At 32.1% G+C, this 27,311-nt stretch overlaps 2 protein-coding genes across 2 annotated transcripts; one reads left to right on the plus strand and one right to left on the minus strand.

Moving 5' to 3' along the window:
* Window positions 1-3,908: 3,908 nt before the first annotated feature.
* LOC110780374 (NAC domain-containing protein 72) lies at window positions 3,909-5,652 on the plus strand. Its single transcript, XM_021984774.2, has 3 exons — window positions 3,909-4,158; window positions 4,289-4,557; window positions 4,662-5,652. The coding sequence occupies exons 1-3, from the start codon at window positions 3,978-3,980 to the stop codon at window positions 5,319-5,321; spliced, it is 1,110 nt and encodes a 369-aa protein (XP_021840466.2). The 5' UTR covers window positions 3,909-3,977; the 3' UTR covers window positions 5,322-5,652.
* Window positions 5,653-15,675: 10,023 nt separating this feature from the next.
* On the minus strand, window positions 15,676-26,991 carry LOC130472018 (uncharacterized). Its single transcript, XM_056842422.1, has 24 exons — window positions 26,731-26,991; window positions 26,611-26,643; window positions 26,378-26,437; window positions 26,167-26,226; window positions 24,997-25,074; window positions 24,845-24,901; window positions 24,163-24,219; window positions 24,006-24,068; window positions 22,922-23,754; window positions 22,716-22,832; window positions 22,515-22,622; window positions 22,016-22,243; window positions 21,876-21,935; window positions 21,686-21,790; window positions 20,969-21,410; window positions 19,995-20,322; window positions 19,731-19,904; window positions 18,252-19,279; window positions 17,685-17,843; window positions 17,446-17,605; window positions 17,022-17,150; window positions 16,776-16,919; window positions 16,499-16,696; window positions 15,676-16,320 (listed from the first exon to the last, which is right to left on the minus strand). The coding sequence occupies exons 1-24, from the start codon at window positions 26,787-26,789 to the stop codon at window positions 16,216-16,218; spliced, it is 4,785 nt and encodes a 1,594-aa protein (XP_056698400.1). The 5' UTR covers window positions 26,790-26,991; the 3' UTR covers window positions 15,676-16,215.
* Between the last annotated feature and the right edge of the window lie 320 nt (window positions 26,992-27,311).

Below are 27,311 nucleotides of genomic sequence, written 5' to 3' on the forward strand. Positions count from 1 at the left end.
TATTAATTTTAGATTTTAGATTAAATTTCATTTTAGATTTATTTTTTAATTATTAGAGTTTTTGATTTTGGACGAAGTTGTATACCTAATTATTTATTTACGTGGCACTCGACTTTTTTAATTCAAAAATAATTTCGAAACCTTATTTTTCATTGGCATTACTTGTAAGTGCCTTATTTATTTCATTTTAAGCTGGTCTTTTTGTTCGTTCCAGGACTCTCATATTCTCATGTCTTCTGCACTAATGTTGGCAGGACAACTCATCTACATCAAATTTGAAAATTGAAGCTCTTGGTTTTACAAGATTAGTTTTGGCTTCACATTCACCTGTTGTCTTCCATCCGCATATTAAGGTATTGATTACTTTCTATGTTCATATTACCAATATTTTCATGATGAATGCTAATTCATCTTTCAGGAGAGCTTTGCTGATTGTGAAAATTGTGTTTTGGGACGGAGGAAGTAGTTTACTGCTCTACTAGGAAAAGGTTCAGTACGACGCTCGTAGAGAGAAAAAAGTCATACATAATTACTCTGTATGTAGTATGTACTACTCTATGAAAGGTACTCCCTCCGTCCCGGAATACTTGACCTGTTTTCCTTATCGGGCCGTCCCTTAATACTTGACCTGTTTCTAAAAATGGAAATATTCTAACAATATTATATTATTTCTCACTCCACCCCTAGTAACTCACCTACCCCCTACTCCATACAAAAAATAATTAAAAATTCAACCCCTACTATCCCCCAACCCCACCTCTTAACCCACCTCCCACTAACTACATTAAAATAATACCCCACTATCAACTACTACCTATTAAATTAAATAAGTCAATTCAAGTCCCTTAAACTCTGTGCCGGTCAAACCGGGTCGAGTATTCCGGGACGGAGGGAGTAATAAACTAGAGAGTAAAATCATTCATAAAAGTAATGTTTACTACGTGTAACTAGGCAGGGAACAAGATTAAATATGCATATAAATGTAAATGTATACCATGCCTAGTTACGTGAATGTTGAAAATATCTCTTTTTAGAACAAATGTTAAAATAATATTAGTAATAATGCTAAAAATATCTCCATGGTAGATTATTTGTTACCAACATAGTAATAATGCTCCATGGTAGATTGTGAAAATAACCTGCCTAGTTCAATTTCGCATTTTCAACTGGTTCTGATTAAAATGAGTGTTTCTAATTGGTGTAATAATCCGTCAAAAAATAATAATTGGTGTAATCATTCCCAACTTTTTGGGCAAGAACTTGATACAGTTTTTGTTAAAAATTTGGAGTTCCTTTTATCTAATATCTGAATCTTAAGAACTAATGAAGTATGAGCCATCTCAGTAGTGACCGGTTTTGTTAATTGTTTCTTGCTTAAGAAATATGGGTTTCCTTTTTTTCATGGAATGCTACCCCCTTTCAGGCATGCTGGACCTTGGAGTAATGGAGTTGTATTGTAGTAAACTTGGTGAATTGATGCTACTACTATAACCAGTCAACATCTTTTATATATGTGTACTGTGTAGCCAATTAGCCATTAGTGTCACTGCCACCATGTAGCAACGTGACTGTGAGTGATGTGATGTCACTGCCACCATTTATCAATAAGACTGGAACTGATGCAATGCCAGTGTAAGTCTGCAACCATTTAGCAATGAAACTGAAAGTGTTGCGGTCGCATCTATGCTTCCCTTTAATTCATCTAAAGATATATGACCTGGGTTCAAATTGGTGACTTTTGAAACAACTATTTGGAAAGTTTTATACCAAGTATAAGCTAATGAAGTATCTTAGGTGTAATAAGGGTAATGTGTCATTGCCTAAGAAAATGCATCAAAAGTATAAGTTGTTTATAGCCCGATGCAGTTTCCTTGCAAGCTCTTCATCTGTACCACAGTTCTCAACTGGTTGGTAGTTTTCATGCAATACGTGATCTGGGACATGCTTCTTCAACTTATTCTTCTTCTGGTACTTATCCTTGCTACTCGTATCTTCATATACAGATGCAACAACATTCAGGGAACTCTTAGCAACGGCTACTGCTTTCGCAGCAATATAATATCGGCTTTTTCCTCAGCAGCAGCTCGTGCAGCTTCAGCTGCCTTAGCTAATATGTACAACATACAGGTTTTGGTTGTCTTTGCTTGTTAGCTGATTTGATCTCCAGGCCATATCTTTGGACCTGATTGATTTTTTCTTTTAGAAGGATCTGATCTGCCGATGCTCAATTTATTATTATTATTATTATCACACGATTTCCTTAAGTTTTGTATACTCAAGATTGAAATTTGAAACCCCACTAATCCACTATAATCGTTCCATATTATTATTATTATTATTATTATTATTATTATTATTATTTTTATTATTATTATGAATAAATGAATCCGTTGCATTAGGTGCCCAACATATTATTTTTTTTACAATAAATTATCGTTGCATTAGGAAAAAAGGCGTTGCATTATTTCTTTAAGCCATTGTAGATATGTGTCGCATTAGATAAAATAATTGTCGCGTTAGCTAAAATCTAAAATACCCGTCGCATTAGCTGAAATGCCCGTCGCATCAGCTAAAGAACTAATGCGACACCCCATCTAAGGACCGTCGCATTAGATGTTTATCTAATGCGACGGTATTAATTTTCCGTTGCATTAGGTCACTGATCGTCGCATTAGGCCTAATGCAATGCCACCGGATGCAAGGGTTATTTATTTTCGCATTACGTCTGATGCAACGGATTTTGATGCCTAATGCAGCGATTTTAGGCGTTGCATCTGATAAGAAATATAGTGACGATTAACCTCCGGTCGATTAGTCGTCGACGCTCCCACAGGAAACTTCGTGCATCCAATCGTCAGAATTTGATGTGCGTCTATACTTCCACCTAAACCCTCGCTACACAGTGCCATTGCATTTGAGGACCCGACCCACTCTTCCCCAAATTGCTCTACTGAGCAACAGAAGCAACCATAATAACCTTCTGCGCAGATATCTGAATCGGGTTCTTCCTTGGACGACCACGTTTAGCCATGTTAATGGTAACCGAGCAAGTTAGCAGACCATGCTAACCTGCACGATGGAGATAGTATCGAGGAAGAAAACTGGCTTCCAACAATTTAATTCTTTTAAATGTTTATCTATCAACTTTTTTTACAATAATATAAAAGTTTATCGATCAAAACATATTAAAAGTTAAAAAACTAGGTAAAAGTCATCCTAGTGTACAATAAATTTATTATACAACTAAATTTTATTGTACAATTTATACGTGTTTGTTGAAGATATTTTCGCGATCTATTACTAAAATTAGTAAGCATTATCCACCAAATCAAGTCATTACTTCTATCCCATTAAAAAAAAAGATTCACTACTGAGTTTGGTGCATATACTATGAATCTATGATTGATGTAATACAGATTATGTGCGTCTTACATTATGAAATGACGGCAGTAAATTCGTTATCTAGGGCGACAGAATTTACCGCCAATAAATAATTCCGAGAGAATCACCTAACAGAGTAGCACACGTGTAAGCACGTGTCCAAGTAGTGTATTTCAGCTAAATTTACCGACGTGGATTACTGCACACTCACACGAAAAATACCCCGGCCTCCATCCGAATTCCCAAATACTACTCCTTCTAGAACCTCTTGTTAAATTTACCGACACATGTCCATCTTTACATACTAGTGACTCAACACACTCTTTCTGATGAAGATGAGATAAGGTCGGCTGTATGATTAGCCCCTCATCAGTGGGGTACGTGGCAGCTTCTCATCGGTTTTATCTTTTTTACCGCGTATGTGGGACCCGCCCTCGAGCGGTAAGACAAGGACATTCCGTACTTATCCAACAAAGTAACAATTATTTCCCCTCATTTCTTTTATTATAAATATGGACCGCCATCCTCCTTAATCTCGAAGAATTGGCATTTGAAACATTCAAATATTCTACCCCAAAAAACAAATCAAAAAAAAAATGGGAGTTGAAGACAAAGATCCACTGGCTCAATTGAGTTTACCACCTGGTTTCCGATTTTACCCTACCGATGAAGAACTTTTGGTTCAGTATTTATGTAGGAAAGTTGCTGGTCATGAATTCTCTCTCCAAATCATCGCCGAAATCGATCTTTACAAGTTCGATCCTTGGATTTTACCAAGTAAGTGATTTAGTGATCGAGTAATCAATAGAGAGTATACTTGAATAGATAGAGATAGTATGACCACCGGCACGTGTTGTATTTGTGATTTATGGTTGTATTAACGTGAAATATGTATGATTCTGTATAGGTATGGCGATGTTCGGGGAGAAAGAATGGTATTTCTTTAGCCCAAGGGATCGGAAATACCCAAACGGGTCCCGACCAAATAGAGTAGCTGGGTCGGGGTATTGGAAGGCAACTGGAACAGATAAAATAATCACAACACAAGGGAGAAAGGTTGGAATTAAAAAGGCCCTTGTATTTTATGTCGGTAAAGCACCTAAAGGTACCAAGACTAATTGGATTATGCACGAGTATCGCCTCACAGAACACAACCGTAAAGCCGGTAGTTCCAAGGTTCGTCAACTTACCGCGTCATTAAGCATGTTGTACACACTGTTTTAATTACCGATTGATTGTCTAACGTGTTGATTGATACGGAGTATTTTTTTATTCAACAGTTGGACGACTGGGTATTATGTCGAATCTACAAGAAAAATTCCAGTGCAGCCAAGCCTACAGTAAGTTTGGAGCATAGCACAGCTGAAACATCCTCCTCGTCATCATCGCATCTTGATGACGTGTTAGAATCTTTACCAGAAATCGATCACCGTTCATTCGCCTTGCCACGTATGAATTCTTTCAAGAATAGCAATAGCAATAGCAATGTTGCCCAACAACAGCAGCAGCACCACCAACAACAACAACAACAACAACATCAGCAACAACAAAATCCACAAAGTCACAAATTTAACCTTCAGCAACTGGGGTCGGGTAGTTTTGACTGGGCCTTTCTTGCCGGGTTAACTTCGGTACCTGAATACACTTTCAATGGGTCAACCCAACCTCAATCGGGGAATAATAATGGAAATGACATGTTTGTCCCTTCATTACCACCCTTGTCACAAGTGGAATCTTCTGTGGATAACAAACTTCGTACCACGAGGTTAAGCGATGAGGAGGTCCAAAGTGGTATTTCAACTAATCAAAGATTCAATTCGGGCTATTTCAATCACAACAATACCAACGTGTTCACTCAAAACTACCACAACTCGATGGACTTGTTCGGGACGGGTCATTCAAATCAGTTTTCGGGTTTTGGGTTCGGATTCAGACAGTAGACTCTGGGATTAAACAGTTTTGGGTAGTGAACAACATTGTTGGCAAAAGTTCTGAAGAGGGTATTAGATGTAAATATCTCTCATTTGTTGGGCTAACTTTTGGGGAAAGTAGAAGTGAAGGAAAAGTAAAACAAAGTTTTAGTCTTTGATTAAATTATTTTGGTTTTAGGGAGTGTAACGGAAAGGTAAAAGACTAAAAGGGGGATGGATGAGTTTGTCAATTTTTTTGTCTAGTTTGGTAAAGCTCATGGTATAAGGTTCAATGCACAATGTGATGAAAATCTGAAATTGATAAATGTAATGCCAATATTTGAGGCGCCGAATTTCTTTATCCGGTTCAAATACTTGCACATACAATATTGGTTATTTTGAATGAGATAAAGAAGTTATATTAATTGCTGTTACGACTTATTACAATGTGATAGAATATTAAATATTTGCCCAATATTATTGCCGATGTATTTCTTTATTTTCTGTACACCACCCCTTATTTGATACGGGTATTGCGTGTTTTTCTGAATTAATAAGCATATAAAAGGAAACAATTCGAAGTAACAAATTCTGGATCACACCGCAAGAAAGCGCTTGATTACCGACTAAATTTACCGACCGTCAGAAAAGTAGTTGGTAAAACAAAATTTACCGAACTTAGAAAGCGGTCGTTAATTTACCGACCGGTTTAGAAGCAGTCGTTATATTTTACATTTATCGACCGCCTCTATAGCAGTCGATAAATTAACGACTTCTCCCTCATGTGTTCCGACTAAATAGCAGTCGGTAAAAACCCAACTATTTCCAAAATAAATTTAACATTTTACCAACAGCCCAAGCAGTCGGTGAAAAGTAATTTACCGACCGCAGACTAGATAGTCGTTTAAAATCATTTACCAACTGCTGAAACAGTCGCTCAAAAACTATTTAGCGACCGCACATAAGGTAGTCGGTAAAAAGTCATTTACAGACCACAATAACAGTCGGTAAAAAACCTGCTTTACCGAGAATTTATATTACGGAGTACCACCTTCTCTTGTTTTATAACCCTAATAAAGACCCACCGCGTCTTCTTTATGACCAGGCACACCATCAACTTGATGGTGTGACGCGCGGGCGCTCCCTCGCGCGCAGCTACTATGGAGAAGGTTTTTGGCTGGTGTTACTTATACATTGTTTTCGTTGTTACTTTTCTTGTTTTACTCCTTTTTCTTTAATTTCATATTAGAGATTTCTTGTATAGATTGGTGTTACTTGACTTTCTATGCTGATGTCACTTAAACATTGTATTCGATGTTACTTTTTTTGTTTTATTGCAGTTTCATGTTAGAGATTCCTTGAGATGATGAATTGCAGCTTCCACATGTGATTTTGTAGATATAACGATATTTTGGGAATTACAGAGCCGTCGTAACGCGGAGGTCGAAGGTGTGGGAGAAGCAGATAGAAAGGGCATAGAGTTTTGATCAAGAGAGGAGGCGGAGATCGATGGTTGGGATTATTGATTCTAAGGATAGGCAAATCGATTAAAACACCAAAGTTTGATGTTATTGTGTTGATTTTTTAGCAGGAAAAAGAGCAAGGGAGATGAAGGGGGAGGTTGCCCAGTGAGAGAAAGAGGGGCTTGTGAGATAAAGAGGGATAAAGAGGGATAAAGAGGCAGGAGAGAAGGTGGTCTTTATCCTCAAGTCTTTTATGAGACCGTCCACACCATCATTTGATGGTGTGACGTGTTCACACTATATGGACTCATTTCTCATTATATATTCAATTTAAATCCGGCAAAGCTCATTCATGCGAAGGCAGAGGCTTCATACTCGTTTATTGAATATTATTCCAATGTCTTCCTTTGTGCTTTTTCACTTTGTCCACCTCTTTACCCCACCTCAATTTAAGTTACTAAGTTCTTTAAAAAATAAATTAGTAACCTTTAAATGTAGTGATAGGTAACTTCTCCCACGGAATCATATGTTTATTGAATATTATGTTGGGTAATCCAAAAAATATCATGAAAGATCTGCTATGATCTTCAAGAATTCGAGTGAGGAGTAACACTTATGGGTCGGTTGGTACAACAAAGGGAAAGAGATATACTTGTAAAAAAAGAAAGAAGTAGACATGTTACTTTTTTTATACGGAGTAGTTTTAGGGGAGGTACCTTTTTAGTTTACGTATGTTACTTCTATAGTTTAGACATGTTACTTTTTTTTATACGGAGTAGTTTTAGGGGTGGTACCTGTTTAGTTTAGGTATGTTACTTCTATAGTTTAGACATGTTACTTTTTTTATAATTTTAGAGGAGGTACTTTTTTAGTTTAGGTATGTTACTTTTTTTATACGGAGTAGTTTTAGGGTAGGTACCTTTTAACTTTAGGTATGTTACTTATATAGTTTAGACATTTTACTTTTTTATAATTTTAGAGGAGGTACTTTTCTTGTTTAGGTATGTTACTTCTATAGTTTAGACATGTTACTTTTTGTTATGCGAGAGTAGTTTTAGGAGGTGTACCTTTTTAGTTTAGGTATGTTACTTCTATATTTTAGACATGTTACTTTTTTTTATAATTTTAGGAGAGATATTTTTTTAGTTTAGGTATGTTACTTCTATAGTTTAGACATGTTACTCTTTTTTTATGTGGAGTAGTTTTAGGCGATGTACCTTTTTGATTTAGGTATGTTACTTCTATAGTTTAGACATGTTACTTTTTTTATATAATTATAGAGGAGGTACCTTTTTAGTTTAGGTATATTACTTCTATAGTTTAGACATGTTACTTTTTTTATACGGAGTAGTTTTAGGGGAGGTACCTTTTAAGTTTAGGTATGTTACTTCTATAGTTTAGACATGTTATTTTATTTTATTTTATAATTTTAGAATGGGTACTTTTTTAGTTTAGGTATGTTATTTCTATAGTTTAGAGGAGGTACTTTTTTAGTTTAGGTATGTTACTTATATAGTTTAGACATGTTACTTTTATATACGGAGTAGTTTGAAGGGAGGTACCTTTTAAGTTTAGGTATGTTACTTCTATAGTTTTTAGACATGTTAATTTTTAATTTTTGTTTTAGAGGAGGTACTTTTTTAGTTTAGGTATGTTACTTCTATAGTTTCGATCTGTTACTTTTTTTTTATAGTAATATTAGTAGTAATTACTTTAATAACTTTAGAAAATATTAGTAGAGTTGCTAAGTGATTACTTTTTTATATAATTTCAGTTACTTCTTTTTATAATCCACTCATCAGAGGTTCCATCCCCAAAAAATTAAAAACAGAACAAGATCGTCGTCTTTCAGATGATCAAGTGTTGGAATTATTGCGTCAATACATCAACACCAATAATATGGAGTTTAAAGATGTGAGTGATGCCAAGTTAATCCTGGAGAAGAAACTTACCCCTGCTGATTTAAATTAGCAAATCTTCAATGTAAATGTGTCACACCATTAAGTTGATGGTGTAACGGGTCACACAAGAGACGGGTTGTATGACAATTCACTGCACAATAAAATAAAATTCAACATCAACTAGCTAGACAAAAATAAAAGTCCAAAAAAGAAATAAAAAAAGGAAAAAGGTCAACAATATTAGCCCGTCCAATTTGTATTGTCGAGATCTTATTTGTAGAAAGTTATGTGCTTACAAAGGTGGGCCCATTACTAATTTCGTAAGCAAGGTCCAGAATTCTCCTAATTTGTACACGAAGCATCTACTTATGGAAAGTTAGGTGCACATTATCAGGCAATTATATTAACATAATGTTTATTTTATTATGATTACAATTAGAATATCGTTTATAGTCGTTGATAGCATATTAGGGAACAAATGTTCTTGCTCTTAATCTATTAAAAAAATCAATTATCCTGACCATGGTAATAAGACAAATGTACTTACCTCATTGCATGTGAATTTTGCACACGGGTTATGGTGAAGATTTATTCAATATTTCTTTCAATGGAGTAAGAGTTGTTTCAGATTAATTAGACATCTTAGTCAAAATCGTATTGAGGATGTTAAATTATTTGAATTGTTAGGAAATTAAGAGTCTTATCAGCTAATTTAAATTTAGTTGGATTAGTCAGAGTCTGATAAAATGGTCTAATTTATAAATGATCTAAGTTATTATTTGATCTAAGTTTGAAGCAATTGAATAACATTATAAACCAAAGAATTCTAGTTTCCTAACCTCCACTTTGCCTTTTAGTGCTTATAAAGTTGGTACTCCGTATGTTTGATGCTGATTAAGCAAGTTTGAAACATTATTATTATATAGGATACAATTGAGTACTAATTTAGATATAGACTTAATTAGGTGGCTATTTTTGTATGGAGAAATTAATAGTATGTTACACTCGTGTTATAGGGGAAATCTAACAATGAGGTTTTATTATATACTCGTACAAATCACTTTGTGCTCGGCTGCTTGCCGAATAACAATAGCTTATCATGCGACCAAGGGTTCATTCTAGGGTTCTAGCTCCTTTTATCTTCGTTATGTTGTCTCCTCTCTAAGAGTGTAGTCGATACAATTTTCTCTCTCTCTATATATATATATACATTTATATATAGTTCCTAAATTTTAAAAACAGAAGTAGCAATTACCTTTTTCAGTTTTGGACGCTCGTACTTTTAGTTCGTTTGATAAAAAGTTACTACAGAGTAGTAGAGTACCATTTCTGAATACTCGCAACACTTGTCTATTTCGACCGTTTCTAAATATTTGTAATATTTCCTATTTTGATATGGGTACACTAATTATTTATTATTTCTCTCTCCCATTAACCCCCCACTTGAATCTATTCTTTATTATTTATCTTTCATACTAAGCACACTTACATCAATTCTTTACTATTTCTCTCTTAAAAAAATTACAACTTTCATATTAATTCTCTTGCACATTAATTTATCATTTTCATATACCATTCACAACCTTTCTGGCTAAAACTATGCACAAATTCATGTCTGAAACTTTGGGTTTCTAATAATTGAAACTTTTTGGACCATGTTATCTTTATTGGGCTTTGTCAACACTTGTTTGGGCTTTATTGACTTTATGCATTCATTATAATATTTACAATAGAAAATAATTCCTCCATTCCGTGAATATCGCAACATTGGTATTTTACTATTCACGCTATAACTTTGACCATTTTTTTTGTGATTCATATTTAAAAAAATTGTAATCATGTCGGGGCATGTTAGATTCGTATCGGATATATATATATTTTCTAAATATTAATTTTTTATAATTATTGCTTACACATAATTTGAGATATTAATAATCAAAGTACCGTGTTAGCTTTATGCCGGATAAGCTAGTACCCAGAGACCAAAGATATTGGATTGGAGATAGGGATCCCTAACCGATTCCGGTTTCAAAATCGCAACATATATTTATTTTGCTCACCCCCTGGAAATTGGAATACTAGTATTGAAAACATGAACAAAAACTTTGTGTTTCAACTTGGGCTTGGATAGCTTGTCAAGGATGTGTGAAAAAGGTCGGGTGGCCTGCCCACTTAATTTAATAACAGTTTCAAAAGTAGCGCAATTTTTTGGCTGCCCTCGGGTACAGCCAAGCTGGCTGTACCCCTAATCAAACGACGTCGTGTGATGCGGGTACAGCCAGCGCTGGCTGTACCCCCCCGAAAACGACGTCGTTCAGCGTATTTTTATCCCCTTCCTGAGTTTCCTAAGTTAGACAACTCTTTAATTTTTTGTTTCTTCTTCTTCAAGTTGCGATATATCTTGCGCTTGTTCTTAGGGTTTATTTCGATTTTTTCTCTCCTATTTTCTCTCTCCTCTGTTTCCATGGATCTCGCAGTTATGGAAAATTCTGAAGCTCTTTTCGAATCTAATTCTGGAATTTTAAGTACATTGATGTCAGAACGTAAGTTTATATTTTTATTATTTTCATTTATTTGTTTTGATTTCAATGTTTTTGGTTTTGATTGTTTTCGATTTTATATTTTGATTTTGGATAAAATGTGTTTAGAATTTTGTTATTTTTCGTGTTTTCGCTGGATATTTCGATTTTGATTTGTTTCTTTGTTTTTGTTTTCTGCAGATTTTCTTATTTTTTTGCAATTGTACGTTAATTTTTGTTCGATTTTTATTCATAATTTTATTTATTATCAATGTATATAATGTTAATGAATTTTTACCTCAGATCTTATGAACATTATATATTTTGATAAAATACATATTATGTTATGAATTTTCGAATTGTTCTGTCCCAAAAGAAAATATCGTCATTGTTTACTTATAACATTCTTAACAAATATATGAATATTCAGTTCAAGGAAATTGAACATTGTCTACAACAATAATGAACATTTTATTGAATGACTTTGAATGTTACGTATATTAGTAATGAACATTGCATTAAAATATATTGAATATTTTTTATTTAGATAATGAACATTGTATTGTATTATATTGAACTTTCTATTAAGAGTTATTGATCATTACCTATGTTACAATGAACATTTAATTCAAGTATTTTATCATTATTTATAATTTATAATGAACATTTTATTTAATGATTTTGAATATTACCTATGTTCGTAATTACCATTTTATTTAAGTACATTGAACAACACCTAATTAAGCAATGGACATTCTATTTTTAACATTACTATTTTAATATTGAATATTTTATTTAAGGATATTGAACATTTCAATTTTCCATTGTTAGTTATTATTGAAATTGATCATTCACTATTTTAACATTGAACAATCACTAGTTTAACATTGAACATTTCTTCCTTTCGCAGTGAATAAGGAAGTAAGTGTTTTTGTTGAAGGGTCAGAATCTATGTTAATGATGAAGGAAGTTAAAAATGAAGACGAAGCTTATGATTTGTATAATGAATATGCTTTTAGTAAAGGTTTTGGTATTAGGGTTGGGAAAGGTCGGAAGCGTCAAAACAGTGAATTTTATACTATGAAACGGTTCTTGTGTAGCTGTGAAGGGGTTAAAGATGAAAAAAGGAAGAGAACAAGGTCTTATGCTAGATTGGATACGCGTACTGGGTGTACTGCTTTTGTTCAGTTTTCTATTGGTAAAGATGGTGTATGGACGGTTGTGAATCATAATATGATTCATAATCATGCTATGGTTCCTCTAAATAAGAGGCATTTGATAAGATCACAAAGGAAGGTTAGTAAGGAGGCTCTTTACTTTATGTCTACTTTAAAAGCTAGTGGTGTTAAAGTGTCTGATACCTTGAGGGTTTTGAGGAAAGAAGTAGGCGGATCACCTATGGTCGGTTTTACAGCTAGTGATGCTTATAATGCTTTATCACGTGCAAAAGCTAATAAACTTGAAGGTCATGACTGTCATCAGTTAATCAAGTATTTTGCTCAGAGAAATTCTAGTGAAGAAGGTTTTTATTATGACTTTGAGCTTAGTGAAGAAGAGGGACTTTTAAGTTTCTTTTGGCGTGATGGTCGGATGAAGAGAGATTATGATTATTTTGGGGATTTATTGGTTTTTGATACTACTTATAGGACCAATAAATATGATATGATTTGTGCTCCTTTTGTTGGTATGAACCATCATTCTAATAATGTTATGTTTGGAATGGGTTTTGTTATCAATGAAAAAACCGAATCTTTTAATTGGCTTTTTCAAACTTTCCTTACATCCATGGGTGGAAATCCCCCAATAACCATTATGACAGACCAAGCTCCATCCATTGCTGCTGGGATAAGGAATGTTTTTCCAGATGCTAGACATAGATTATGTACGTGGCATATTGGGGAAAATTCAAAGAAGCATATTGGGCAGTATAGAGCTTTAGATGGTTTTTCTGACATATTCAATTATCTTCTGAAGTATTGTGAAACTGCTGCTGAGTTTGAATATCATTGGCCAAGGTAATTAATTTGGATTACTTATTTACTTTTAATTAATAAATAATATGTACTTGTAACCTTATGAACATCTACTTACAAACAAATGAACATTTAGGAATTTCATGTTATTACTAAGTTATATGCTTTCTGATCGACTTTGATCAAATAGGTATATTCCGATGAACAAATTTGATTTTTATATTGAACATTTTGTTTTTCAGAATGTTGACTCACTATAAATGCGTTGAAAATCCATGGTTGAAGAATTTATATACAATTAGAGAGATGTGGTGTCCTGCTTATTCTAAGAATTATTGGTCTGGTGGTGTGTTATCATCACAGCGATGTGAAACTACCAACAAGTCAGTTTCCCATCGACTTGATAAGACACAAGGGTTATGTGATTTTTATCATGTTTTTTTGGATGTTATTTCTGATTGGAGGAGCAAAGAGAATGGTCATGACTACAGAAATTGGAAAGGTAGACCAGAAGTTGCAGCTGCAAATTGCGGAATTCTTCTTCATGCGAGAAAGATTTACACTATAGAAGCATATGTTTTGTTTGAAGAACAATTTCTTAAAGGGATGGCATGTTCTCAAGAAGAAATACGTGGAAACACAGCTATAGAGAAAAGTTATTATGTGTGGAGGCCTAAAAAAGACTTGATTAAACATGAAGTTCGGTTTAACCAAGAGACTTTTGCAGTGGATTGTACTTGTCAGTACTTTACTGAAATGGGTTTTTTATGTTCTCATGCGCTTCGTGTTTATCATGTGCATTGTGTCCCAGAGATTCCCAATCTTTATATATTGAAGAGGTGGACAAAAGCGGCTATGTGCAGTCATTTGGTTGAAGATGATGGGGAAAAGTCTAATATAGTTGCGGCTTCTGTTTGGAGGGCACAGACCCTTAGGAATTTTGTTAAGCTTGTTATGTCTAGTCAAGATTCTCTTCAAGCTAGGGCTGAGGTTGATTCTGCCTTTGGTCTTTTAAAAGAAAAAGTGGAGAGTATTAGGGGTACTATTGATTTTTCTGATCCTAAAGAGGGTGAAGATATCTTTGTGCCGTTAGTAAAAAACCCACAGAATTTAAGGAAAAAAGGTGAGAGGAATGACAGATTGAAGGGTACAGTTGAGAAAATCTACAATAAAGCTAAAGGGAATTGGAGGAGGAGGAAAGCAAAATTTACAGATGCAACAAGGTTTAAGGCTCAATCTGCAGTCATGGTAAATATTTATTAATATTGAACATATATGTTTTATAAACTGATCATTTGCTTATAACTAATTGAACATTTTTGTTTTTTTTTTTTTTTTTTTGCTTGGTTTTTGCAGGAGTTGGATGAAGTTGGTGCTCCTGTGATTTTTTCTAATTCTCTTAGTGACTCATCTGATCTAGTTGTACTAGATCCATCACTATTTCAGGTTTTTTTTCTTGCGAAGTTTGAACATTTAGTTATAAATATAGTAACATTTACTTGATAAATGATCACTATATTATTTCAGGTTGATGCTTCTTTTCCAAAGCCACCTCCAAAATATTTTAGAAGAGGTGCAGCTGTTGATAAAAATGTAGAATCATCGGACAAGGTAGATATTAATATTTAATTCTTTAAAGTGAATATTTAAATTTCTGTTTTTGAATGTCTTTACATTTTGTGTCAATTTTAGGAAAACAATTCAACAAATGAAACATCAAATGATTCATATGTTCATGGAAGTACTAAAACCGATGCATGTACAAAAGTTAAAGCACCATTGGCTACTAAAGCACCATCGGCTACTAAAGCACCATCGGCTACTAAAGCACCATCGGTTAATAAAGAACCATCGGCTACTAAAGCACCATCAGTTAATAAAGCACCATTGGCTACTAAAGGAACATCAGCCACTAAAGCAAAAAAGGATCAGCAGAGAGTTGAGTATAATATCAAGAGTGCATTTGACTTGGGACTTTCACCAACACCGATGCTTACTAAAGTTTCATCTGTTACTAAAGCTCCATCTTGTACTGAAGCTAAAGTTCAACGACCTATGCATGCTTCAGAAATTATTCAAGTAGTACCTACAGTTCACGGATCTATTCAGGCTGAAAAAATTACTCAAGTTGGATCTAAGGTTCAAGGACCTCAAGTTTCATTGGTTACTAAACCTCCGTTGGGTATTAAAGGATCTCATCAATCTGCTAATGATCAAGCTTATTTGAAATTTAAGTATGATGCTTTCTTAGCTCTTTTTGATGAATCAATGGCTGCTGAAGAAGCCATTAAAAGTCAATGATTTAGTAACTGTTGATTATTGAGTTGAACATTTAGTTTTAATAGAATGAACATTGAGTTCAAACATTTTGAACATATAGTTTTAATAGAATGAACATTTAGTTCAAGTAGTACGTGCTCTTTTTCTGTTTGATCATTTAGTTTTAATAGAATGAACATTGAGGTCAAACATTTTGAACATCACCTTTTTTCATAATATTTTATGTTTGAATTTTTTTTTTTTTTTTAAGGCATCCTTCTGAAATTTATGAACATTTTAATCAAATATATTCAACATTATCTACTTTTGTTCACTTGATTTTGAACAATACGTATTTGTTAATGTGTTTTCTTTAAAGGTTTTGAACAATACGTATTTCAAAGTGAATATTCTATATGAAAATTTTGAGCATTAAGTATTTTAATAATGAACATTTTATTGAAATACAATAAATATCAGTAATTTAATAATTGAACGTTGTATGAATCATATTGATTATTACCTATTTTTACAATGAACATTGTTTAACGATATTAATCATTATATGTAACTTTCATCAATCAAGCAGTTAAAAAACATTTATTTTGTATGCATTATTGATTTGGAGTATTTGTTTGTGCATTGGATTTTCTACAGCAAAGGAAACTGAATATTAAACATAAAGGAAATGAACACCAAGTTATATGTTTTTGAACAAACCACCAAAATACCAAAATATTGTCTTTACATTGTACTAAAAATCTATCTATTGTTTGTTAACCTTGAAATACTATCTGCTTAATTTTTCATTAACTCCTCCATGCTTCATTTATGTTTGACTCATGCATTTCATTTTGCTTTGAAAGCATTAGGAGACCACAGAAAGTGACACGAAGCTTCCTTATTTGATTTGTCTGTATATCAAAAATAAAAATTAAAAAATTAAAAATGTTTTATAAAATCCAAATATTAAATTATAAATTTGAGGAATATAAAAGAAATTCAACAGGCAGAACAATAAAACAGAAAAGACCAAAACAATAAAAATAAATGAACAAAATACAAAAGAAGAATGAACAAAATTCAACTTACATCATTTGCCTTCAAGTCACATATCCATTCATGTTCTGGATCACCAGTATAGGTCTCCATGTGCTTCATGACATACACACCGCAGTTTGTATAGTCTTTCATGCTTCTCCATTTCATCTTGACCAAATTCATTTCATACTTTTGCATTGGTTCTACCTCATATCCAAATGTGCCCATATATTTTGCAAAAGCATCCAACTGGAATTTATGTTCATAAATGTAAGATAATTATCTACGATGTTTCAAATATACATTTTATGAATGATTTATTTCTTACCACAACTTCTGGGTGTCCCTCATATTTATCCTCAAATTTTACATTTCTTGGTAGAGGCCTGTTGTCAATTACATCCACAGTTGCATTGTAATGGTTGATGACTAGGAGATAGAAGTGTTTTGCAGCAAGAACAGGGATGAATATCTGAAAAAGAGGTAATTATTTAACTTAAAAACAATGAACAAATTACAAACATTAAAATGAACATTAAAGTTTGAAAATGGGTTAGTAGTTATATAGGTTTACCTGTTTAAATTGATGAATGTTTTTGAAATTATAGTTAACCAGTTCTTCGTTAACCCTTCTGTTAAAATCCTCAAGCCTTTTTTCGTAGGAGGATCCTGCTGGACACACCTTGTTTGTGCACATAATATGCTGCATTTAAACATAATCAACATTCAATTATAAATATATGTAAAATTAGTTACAATGATAATGAAAATTTCAATTTAATCATTTGTAATTTTTATCTTAATTTTGTAGAACATTAATTATTTCAATAATGAATATTGTATTTCAAAATTTTGAACATTATGTATTGTAATTATGAACATTCTATTTAAATATATTAAACATTACTTGTTTTAATATTGAACATTCTTTTTAAGAAAATTGATCATTTTATATAAACAAAATGAACATTTTAAATAACATCAATTATTATACTTACATATGGAACTGTTGAAAGGAAGAGTTTATCTTTATGGCCCTTTGCATTTAGATACTTTGACCATGAATCAATCACACAGTCAACCACTTCCACTTCATCAACCAGTGTTTTCATGTCCTCTCTATTGATGTAGTTGTATCCATCAAAATAAAGAACCTCACTACAAACAGGAAGTAAATTAGGAGGAAGTATAAGAATTTAAATTTTAAATTATTTTTACGTGAAATTAAAGAAAATACCTGTTGTCCTGACCACTTAAGACATAATCTGCTAGGCTTTGATGCATTGTGTCCAGATTTTTGAACAAGTCTCGATACTTGACCAAATATGGAGAAGAGAAGGCAGCCGGTAGTTTGTGAATCCTTTGAGGTCTTTTTCCTTTGTCACCTTTCTCATTTCTGTATATACAAAAAATTTAACAAAAAATCAACATAATTATAAATTGAACATATAAGATTAATAATATGAACATATAAGATTAAGAGTACCAAAAATTTAACAAAAAATCAACATAATTATAAAATGAACATATAAGATTAAGAGTATGAACATATAAGATTAAGAGTATGAACATATAAAGTAAAAAGAATGAACAAAAGGTACAAAAAGAAAGAACATAACATTCAAAAAGAATGATCCAAAAAAATTTAACAGGTTTGAAAAGGATAGAACAAAAACTAGAAGAGTATGACATATTATTATGACATTTTAAATAACCAAAACATTATTATGTCTTTAAAATAGTTTTCATAATATAACCAAAGTTTCACAAATACTAATTCAGTTTTAATACAGTTAAAATTTACCCTTCTCCTTCATCTTCTTTTTCTCCTTTGTCTTCAAAAATTTCGTCCAATTTCAAATCTGTTTTTGTGCTTGAAATTAATGTTGATATTGAGACTTCATTCAATGGAGTTTTTGGTGAAGGAAGAGAAGATTGTTCTGCACCAACAGATAGTTCAGCTTCCACTGGTTGTTGCACCTGCGACTGTGTAGGAGTATGAGGTTCTGCTGGCTCCTCAACCATTTGTTGTGCAACCGTGTTCTCAACCACTTGTGGTTCAGCACTTTCATTTTTCTTATTTTTTGCAGGCTGCTCCTCGACCCCATCTGGTGTAACCTTCTTCTCAATCACTTGTGGTGCAGAAACCTCTTCATTTCTCACTTCTGGTGCAGGCTCCTCTTCAATTACATTAGTTACAGGCATCATTTCTGATACATGCAACTCAGGCTCCACTGTAGCTTCATCCGAGCTCACAATCTTCTCTTCTTGTACAACAATCTCCTCCACTGTTGTTTTTGGTTTTTCTGAAGCTGGTTCACTCACTTCTGATTCTGCTTGCATCATTTTCTTAGCTTTTGCAATTTCATTTTCTTTTTTCTCTTCCTCCCTTCTTTGTTTTAGATTCAGCATAGCAGAAGCCAAAGATTCATCTATTTCTTCAAGTGACAAATTTGGCGTAGAGGTGGATGTACCAGCTTTCTCACGTTTCAACTTGTCATCATCTATTATCGGTGATGGTGAAAGTCCCAAGTCGAATGCATTCTTGATATCATACTCATATCTCTTCTTATCCTTTTTTGCTTTGTTTTTCTCCAGCTCAATTGCATCCAACAACTCCTTTTCTTTTTCCAACAGAGCCTTAATGAAGTCATCAGACCACTCATCTTGGCTTAATGATGGTTCTTTTGCCATTTTTGACAAGAACTCTTCCACTTTAGATACCAACTCATTTCCTGGGAAGAATTCTTGCGCCTTCTTCAGTGAATCAGAAAGCTTTGACAAATTGTCACCAACAGCTTGAATTATACCGACAAACTCATCCATAAACTCCTGTGTTTTAAAACCCATTGACATATATTAGGGAATAGTAAACTTTTAGGTGTTTCAGTTTGAACATTTAAAAGTAGAAGTATGAACAACTATATATACTGAATAACACTTGTGCACATATACAATATATAAATAAATAGGCTTGAACACTTATTTTTTATCATTTATTGATACAGTTTGAATAAATAACTAAAGAAGTTTGAACATTTTATCTTTATATATTGCACAAATTCTTCATTATGTTATGTTATGATATGTCTTAGAGAGGTATGAACATTATATGCAAAAATAAAGAACATTTAAGCAAAGGGTTATGAGCATTTATTTATATATGTTCTAAAAATATTATTTAACATATTAAAGGAAGGAACATAAAATTAATATTACCCATATTTATATTTGGCAGAAGAATTAAATTTAATCTATTAGAATTTGATGTATTTAATAATACCTTGCGAGTTTGTTTTTCTTCAATATTGATTTTGGGTAACACCTTCCCCAATCCAAAGCCACTTTCCTCCAATTTATTCCGTTTGTGTCCTATTTCCTTTGTCCAGCAGGACACAAGTGGAATTCGTCTTGGAGGAAAAAAGTTCATTCTTTGAACTCTGTCAAAATAGAAAATCTGACATACAAAGTATAAGTGTTAGAAAATCCCTAAGATTGATCAAGTACATTAAAATCATCAATTTAGAAGGTGTAAATGAAGTTATACCGTCAATAACGGCAATGGTCCTGTGAAAAATGTTGCTTTGTCCTTTTGTTTCAGGTTTTTCTTATACTGTGCAGTAGTTGAGAGCAGTGTCTCCCACACATACTTGCACCAATTCAAGTTCCGGATCTGCTCATGATTCATCATTGAGAACAAAAATTTGAAGTATGCTTGGTTTGACAACGTGCTCTTGATCAACGTGTTGACAGTGACCACCAAGAAGCTTGTAATGAAATTTGCATCCGGTCCAGCCTCAATTTGGTCTTCTTGACTGTAGTACTTTAAAATTTTCTGAACTGATGGGACCTTATTCCCAAAGATCTTTTTCCAACTGTTTATTTAAATGAGCAAAATTTAATTAAGATAAACATTCCCAAACAGAAAGAACAACCAATATAAAAAGAAAGAACAAACTCAACAACAACTATGAACAATTATGAACAATTATATGAATCAGGGTTATAGAAAAAGAACAAGCATAGACATATGAACAAAATTTAATTAAGAAAAACAAAATTTAATAAATATGAACAAAATTTATTTAGGTTTCCACTTTTCATGTATTACTGTCTTCTTCCATCTGTTTTTGTTAATGAACAAAATTTAATTAAGGAAAACATTTTGAACATAAGACTAAAAACTTTGAACATAAAGGAAAAAAACTTTGAACATAATGGAGAAAAGGTTTGAACATATTGGAGAAGCTTTAAACATATTAGGGAAATTTTTTGAACATAATTGATAAAAACTTTGAACATAAGAAGGAAAAACTATGAATAATTCTATGAGAAACACAGAAAAAACTTTTTCTCATTATAATTGTAGTAAAACTTTCAAATTCTGAATGTATATTAAGCCATACACAATTGAACAAATAACTTTAAGAAAAAGAACATTTGTAGTACATGCATAATGCAGTTAGATTTTTGAAGTCTATAATATATTGAAAATATAAGTATAGATTTAAGATCATTTACCTTGCCATGAATGCAAAAAACTCTTCACTAGCCTTGTCAGACTTTGCCTCAACTATGTCTACTTCACCGCTAGGAAGGCCATATATCTTTTTCACGTCCTCAAATTCTATCAGGATTTTCTCATTCTTCGGCAGATAAAGATATTGGCTGTTTTCCTCAAAGTTGTTACATAGCCATGTAACAAATTGTTGGGATGAAGTAGGTAGCTGGAAATCTAGCAATGCTCCTAGACCGATATTCCGAACGGCCTCCTTCTTCTGTTCATTCATCATGGAAATGAAACTGATGAATTTTCCATGTCCTCCTCTAACTCCAGTTTTTTCTTCCTCTTCTTCTGCTACTTTTTCCTTGTAAACAGCAATTGATTTCTTTGGTTTCTTTTTTGCAGGAACTTCTTTGGTAATCATCGCCAAAGGGGAAACCTCCCGTTCCACAATTAAAGCTGATTAACAAAACCAAAAATTAATGATGCATATTGTATTTCAAAATTTTGTAGAACATTAATTATTTCAATAATGAATATTGTATTTCAAAATTTTGAACATTATGTATTGTAATTATGAACATTCTATTTAAATATATTAAACATTACTTGTTTTACTATTGAACATTCTTTTTAAGAAAATTGATCATTTTATATAAACAAAATGAACATTTTAAATAACATCAATTATTATACTTACATATGGAACTGTTGAAAGGAAGAGTTTATTTTACCTTTTTCTATATTTTCTTCCTTCACTTCATATTCTTCATCAGTTATTTTCCTTTTTGTTTTTCTTTCAGCAGGTAGGTTTGCTTTTGCTGCTGTTCTTTTTGATGCTGGAAAAGGAACACGTATAAGTAAGTTTTAATAACAATTGTAGAATTTTTAATTTTATGGAGAACAAATAAATTTTAATTTTACCTATTTTTTGTCTTTGTTTTTCAAACTGAACCAACCTCTCTTTCACCGGTACTGTTTTCTCTGTTGGAGAAGAACATACAATTAAGAAGTTTTGATAAACATGTAATACAATGTTTAATATTTTAGTATACTAAATATACCTTTTGGCATCTTGTTTTGTTCTTTTTCTTCTTCTTCTTCCCATTCTTCATCTTCCTCATTTTCCTCATCTTCTTCCTCTTCTTCCTCTTCTTCCTCATTTTGTTCTTCCTCCTCTTCTTGCTCTTCTTCATCATTTCCCTCTAACTCCTCTTCTTCTTGAACCTCTTCTTCTTCTTCCTTTCTTTTTTTCATTTTCCTTTTTCCTTTAACATTGACTTTTGCAAGTTCTGTGAACAGAACAAAATAGTAAAAATGTTTGAACATATTACCCAAAAACTTTGAACGAAATAGTAAAGCTTTGAATATAATGGAGAAAACTTTGAACTTAATATAGAAAACTTTTGAACATGATGGAGAAAAACTTTGAACATATAACCAAATAGTTTGAATAACTGTGAGATAAAAACAGAAAGAATTTTTATCCAAACAAAAATAACATTTTATGATAACCAAATGAACGTTATTTGAAAAAACTTTGAACAATGTTAAATGTAATACCTGTTTTCTGTTCTTCTTTCACTTCTTCAATATCATTTTTCTTATTTCTTTTCAATGCACTCCTAAGAGGAAGAATTCTTCCCTTAACAGGTGCTTTTTTTTCAACTCCTGTAAAAAAAATTACAATGTATTTAACATATTAACATTTTATCAATTATCTTAAATTATTTTTTAACACTGTTTTTTTGTAAATATTTTTACCTTTTTGTTTTTTTATTTTTATTATCTCAACATTCAAAGGCTCATCCTCATCTTCTTTCTCAGCCGCTTTCCTTTTCTTTGGAGTATTTGTTACTTTGGAAGTAACTCCAGAAACATCTACATTATTAACAAATACTAAGTACAACTTACATAATAATATATTTTGAATATTTATTGAAATAAGATTGAACAATGTAAATAGTTACCTTTGCCTTCAAATTCTTCTTTGCTAACTACTTCAGCACCAACATTTTGTTGCACTTTCACCATTGATCTTGTACTTCTTCTCGGATTGTATGAATCTGATATGTTGTGCAACTTCTTTTGTAGTTCTTCATCCATAGTAATACTTAGAATGGTGTTCTTCTTGGTAGCTGTTGTCTTCTTTCCTCTTTTTGTGCCTTTACCACCAATGGTTTGAGCTTCACTCTCTGAAGCATTTACATTTTCAACCACCATGGCAATTGCTTTTGTGGCATCATCGTCTTCTTTTTTCTTTCTCTCATCTTCTCTTTTCTTTCTCTCAGCTTCTTTCCTTTCCGCTTCCTCTATCAACTCTTTGTTGTTTTTAGCCATAAGCTGGCTCATTTTTTCTTCATATTCTTTCTTTCTTTCCTCTAAATCCTTCTTCATTGCTTCAGCTTTATCTTCTTCTTCCTTCTTCTTATTAGCCTCGATCCTCTTGTTTTCAGCTTCTTTCAGCTCAGCTTCTCTTTGGGCATCAGCTGCAGATGCCTTCTCCTCATCCAGTTTTTTCGCTTCTGCATCAGCTGCAGATGCCTTTTCCTCAGCCACTCTTTTGGCTTCTTTCTCAGCTGCAGACGCCTTTTCCTGAGCGACTCTTTTGTCTTCTGCATCAGCTGCAGGTGCCATTTTCTCAGCTTCTATTTGTGCTGCAACGGCAGCTGTATCTATCCTTTTGTCAGCTTCTTTGCTGGCCATTGCAGCAGCAGCAGCTGCAGCTACCATTTGTGCAGCCTTTTTTTTGTTGTTCTGCTTTATGCTCTTTGCTAAAAGTTGTTTCAGTAAGTTGTTGCCCCTGATAAACAAAGAACAAAAAAAATTCAATAAATTAAAACGACAAATGTGTGATCATATATATGAAAACGTATGTAAAATATCATTTATATATAAAGTTACAAATAAAGAAGAAAGAAAGAGTCGTTCAATAATAAAGAATAAACCATATAAAATAAAGAACAAACAATTCCAAATGAATGAACAAACAATGAAACCATTATGAACAAATATGCAGAAGAAAATGAATTGTAAAAAAATGCCAAATTCTACCTATTTTTTGTAGCAATCTTTCTTTGTACCAAAGATTTTGAAGACTCTTCTTGATCTTCTTCACTGTTATTTGAATAATATATTTTTAATATACATGCTATTTTATATAAAAATTATGAACGATTCAACTAAATTGAAAATTCATATTAATTTTTACCTTGATGTTTTTTGAACTTCAGGCTGTGATTTTGACGAAGATTTCTTATCTCCTTCACTGTAATTTGAATAGTAAGGTGTAAACGTACAAGTCATTTTATATAAAATTAATAAAAAATTATTTAAAAAGCTAAAAATGGACATTATATTATACTGTGAAATTTGAACCCATGACTAAAAACTTGAACATTAGGGTAAAAACTTTGAACATAAAGGTAATAAACTTTGAACAAAATGGAGAAAAGTTTTAAACATAATAGGTAAATTTGAACATTTGACTAAAAACTTTGAGCATAAAGGTTAAAAACTTTGAACAAAATGGAGAAAAGCTTTGAACATATTATAACCAAATAGTTTGACTGAGATATAAACAGAAAGAAAGGCTTTGAACATATGACTAAAAACTTAGAACATAAAGGTTAAAAAATTTGAACGAACAATGGAGAAAAGCTTTGAACATATAGGAGAAGCTTTAAACATAATAAGTAAATTTTTTGATCATAATTCATAAAAACTTTGAACACAAGGAGGAAATTTTTTGAACATAATTCATAAACGCAGATGAGATAAACTTTCAATTTATGAATGAATATTAAGCCATACACAATTGAACAAATAACTTTAAGAAAAAGAACATTTATATTACATGCATAATGTAGTAAAAAATGGACATTATATTATACCTCAATGGTTTTTGAACTTCTGTCTCAGAAGTTGTACATGCCTTCCCATCTCCTTCACTGTATTTTTTATTAATATGATGTTAATGCACACATTATATTATATAATATTAAAAATCATTCAAATTTAATAAAAAATTGATATTATCTTATACCTTAATACTTTCTGAACCTCTGGCTGGGATTTAGTTGGTCTTCGCTTAAATTTGAGTATTAACCTTTGTGGTTGTTCTCTAGGTTTTATAAATGTATAACTAATGAGTGTCCAGAGCAAAATTCAGTTTGAAGAAATGAATATTTTATGAAAACAAAATGAACATTTAACATAAAAACAGTTATCATGAGTTTTAATAATAAAAAGGACTGAAGAAATGAACAAAAGTTCAAACATTGAAATTATGAATATAGTAGTTGAAATAATTGAAGATTTCTAAACCAACTTAGTATATCAGAGTAAACGAACATTTTATAAAAAAGAATTGAATATTTTAGCAAAATAAATTGAACATTTTTCGCAGATGAGTGTAGATTTAAAATTTTACTGTAGAAAAATTGAATATTAGTACAAAGAACATTTCCATTATGAATATAATACTAGAAATAATTCATAGTATATTCCAAAACAAAACTCTGTAACAAAATATATTCCAGAAAAAAAATTGAACATTTTATAAAAAGAAAATGAACTATCAAAATATATTGAATATTTTATAAAAAGAAAATGAATATTTTATCAAAATATATTGAACATTTTGGAGACAGACAGTTACCATGATTTCTGGATTTAGTTTTTGGACATATGAATGAACAAATGTTCAAATTATTTTAATTATATATATAACATTCGAAATAATTCAGTATTCCTAAAGAAAATCTCAGTAGACCAAAAAGGATATCCAGTTTGGAATATATGATCATTTTCCAAAAAGATATTGAATATTCTGCTATAATCAATTGAACATTTTGCATAAGATAGTTATCATGAGTTCTAAAGACTTAATTTATTTTACAGAGGAATGAACAAAACTCAGTGGACCAAAATGAATATCTAGCTTAAACAATATGAACATTTTACACATAAATTGAACGTCTAACATAAGATTAGAAAAACTCGACAAAAGTTCATCACATTTACATTATTATAATAATATTTAAATTAATTGACATTCCCAATCCAAATTTTAATCATCAATAAGATTATTGTTAAATCTCTATGAATATGAACAATGTATCATTAATTTGTATTTGTATTGTATCAAATGTCAAAAACGGCACATTCGCAAATTAAATAGAAATAGATATTCAAAAACATAAAAATTACTTACTGGAATGTGTCTATTTGCTTTTCAGCTTCAATTTCCTTCTCAATTTCGTATTTTCCAGTTCTGTGATCAAAAAACCAATAGTTAGGGTTTGGTTAAATCATCACGCAACGAAAATGAACATTAAATTAAAAACGATTGAACATTAACATAAAATTGATTGAACATATGTAAATTAAAATGAATTTATCTACGAAAACTTAAAATAACTTACTCCTTCATGTCTAGTTGCTTTGCATTCCCGATTTTTTGCTCTTCACTAGATCTTCCAGTCCTATAGCCAAAAAATCAGAAGTTAGGGTTTGCTAACATCATAAACCAAAAAATTGACCATTATAATGAAATTACTTGAACATTATAAAGAAAAATACTGAAAATAACTGAATTAAACAAATATTTAAGTAATAAAACAGTTGCATGTTGGAAATCTGAAATTAAATTACATACGTTTCCTTTTTTTCTTTCGGCATCTTCGTTTTTCTGAAATAGAACGAAAATAAGCAAAATTAGATTTCATTTTAGTTCGAAAATAAAATCGAAACATCAGAATCAATTGTAATTACTTACTTTTTGCTTTTCGGTGGATTTTGAAGCTTGTTCATGTCAATTTCGTCACGAACATCCATTTTTCTCTTTTTTTTCAGTAAAAAGAAGTCACAGATTTCTTCTCTTGATATTTTGTGGAAATTCAGCTTTAATAATGAAGATTAGTAGCGGTTTGAAGAGAGAGAAAGTTGATTGAGGTGGTTGCAGGAAGTTTAATGGCGGTTTTAAGAGAGAGAAAACAACGAAGTAGAAGATTGGGCAGAGGAGAGAGAAAATTTTTTGCGTGCTGAGAATTTGAACGGTTTTCGAAATGATTTTCCTCTTTTTCTTTTGTATTTATAGGCCATTCCTGCGCGAAATTATTACCCTCACGTGCCATTTTTTTTTTCAAAATTAACTACCCGCGCGTGGGATTCACGCGCCTAACAATGGCAGGGGGTACAGCCAAGTTGGCTGTACCTGGGTATTTTACCCAAACGACGCTGCGCGTCGTTTTGGGCAGGGGGTACAGCCATCTTGGCTGTACCCGGGTATAGCAATTAGGGATATCAAAAGTAGTACTCCGTATATAGTGTATGGGCTTAGAAAAAGATCTACATTAT

Source organism: Spinacia oleracea, chromosome 4, assembly GCF_020520425.1.
Source record: "Spinacia oleracea cultivar Varoflay chromosome 4, BTI_SOV_V1, whole genome shotgun sequence".
Classification (NCBI taxonomy): Eukaryota; Viridiplantae; Streptophyta; class Magnoliopsida; order Caryophyllales; family Amaranthaceae; genus Spinacia; species Spinacia oleracea.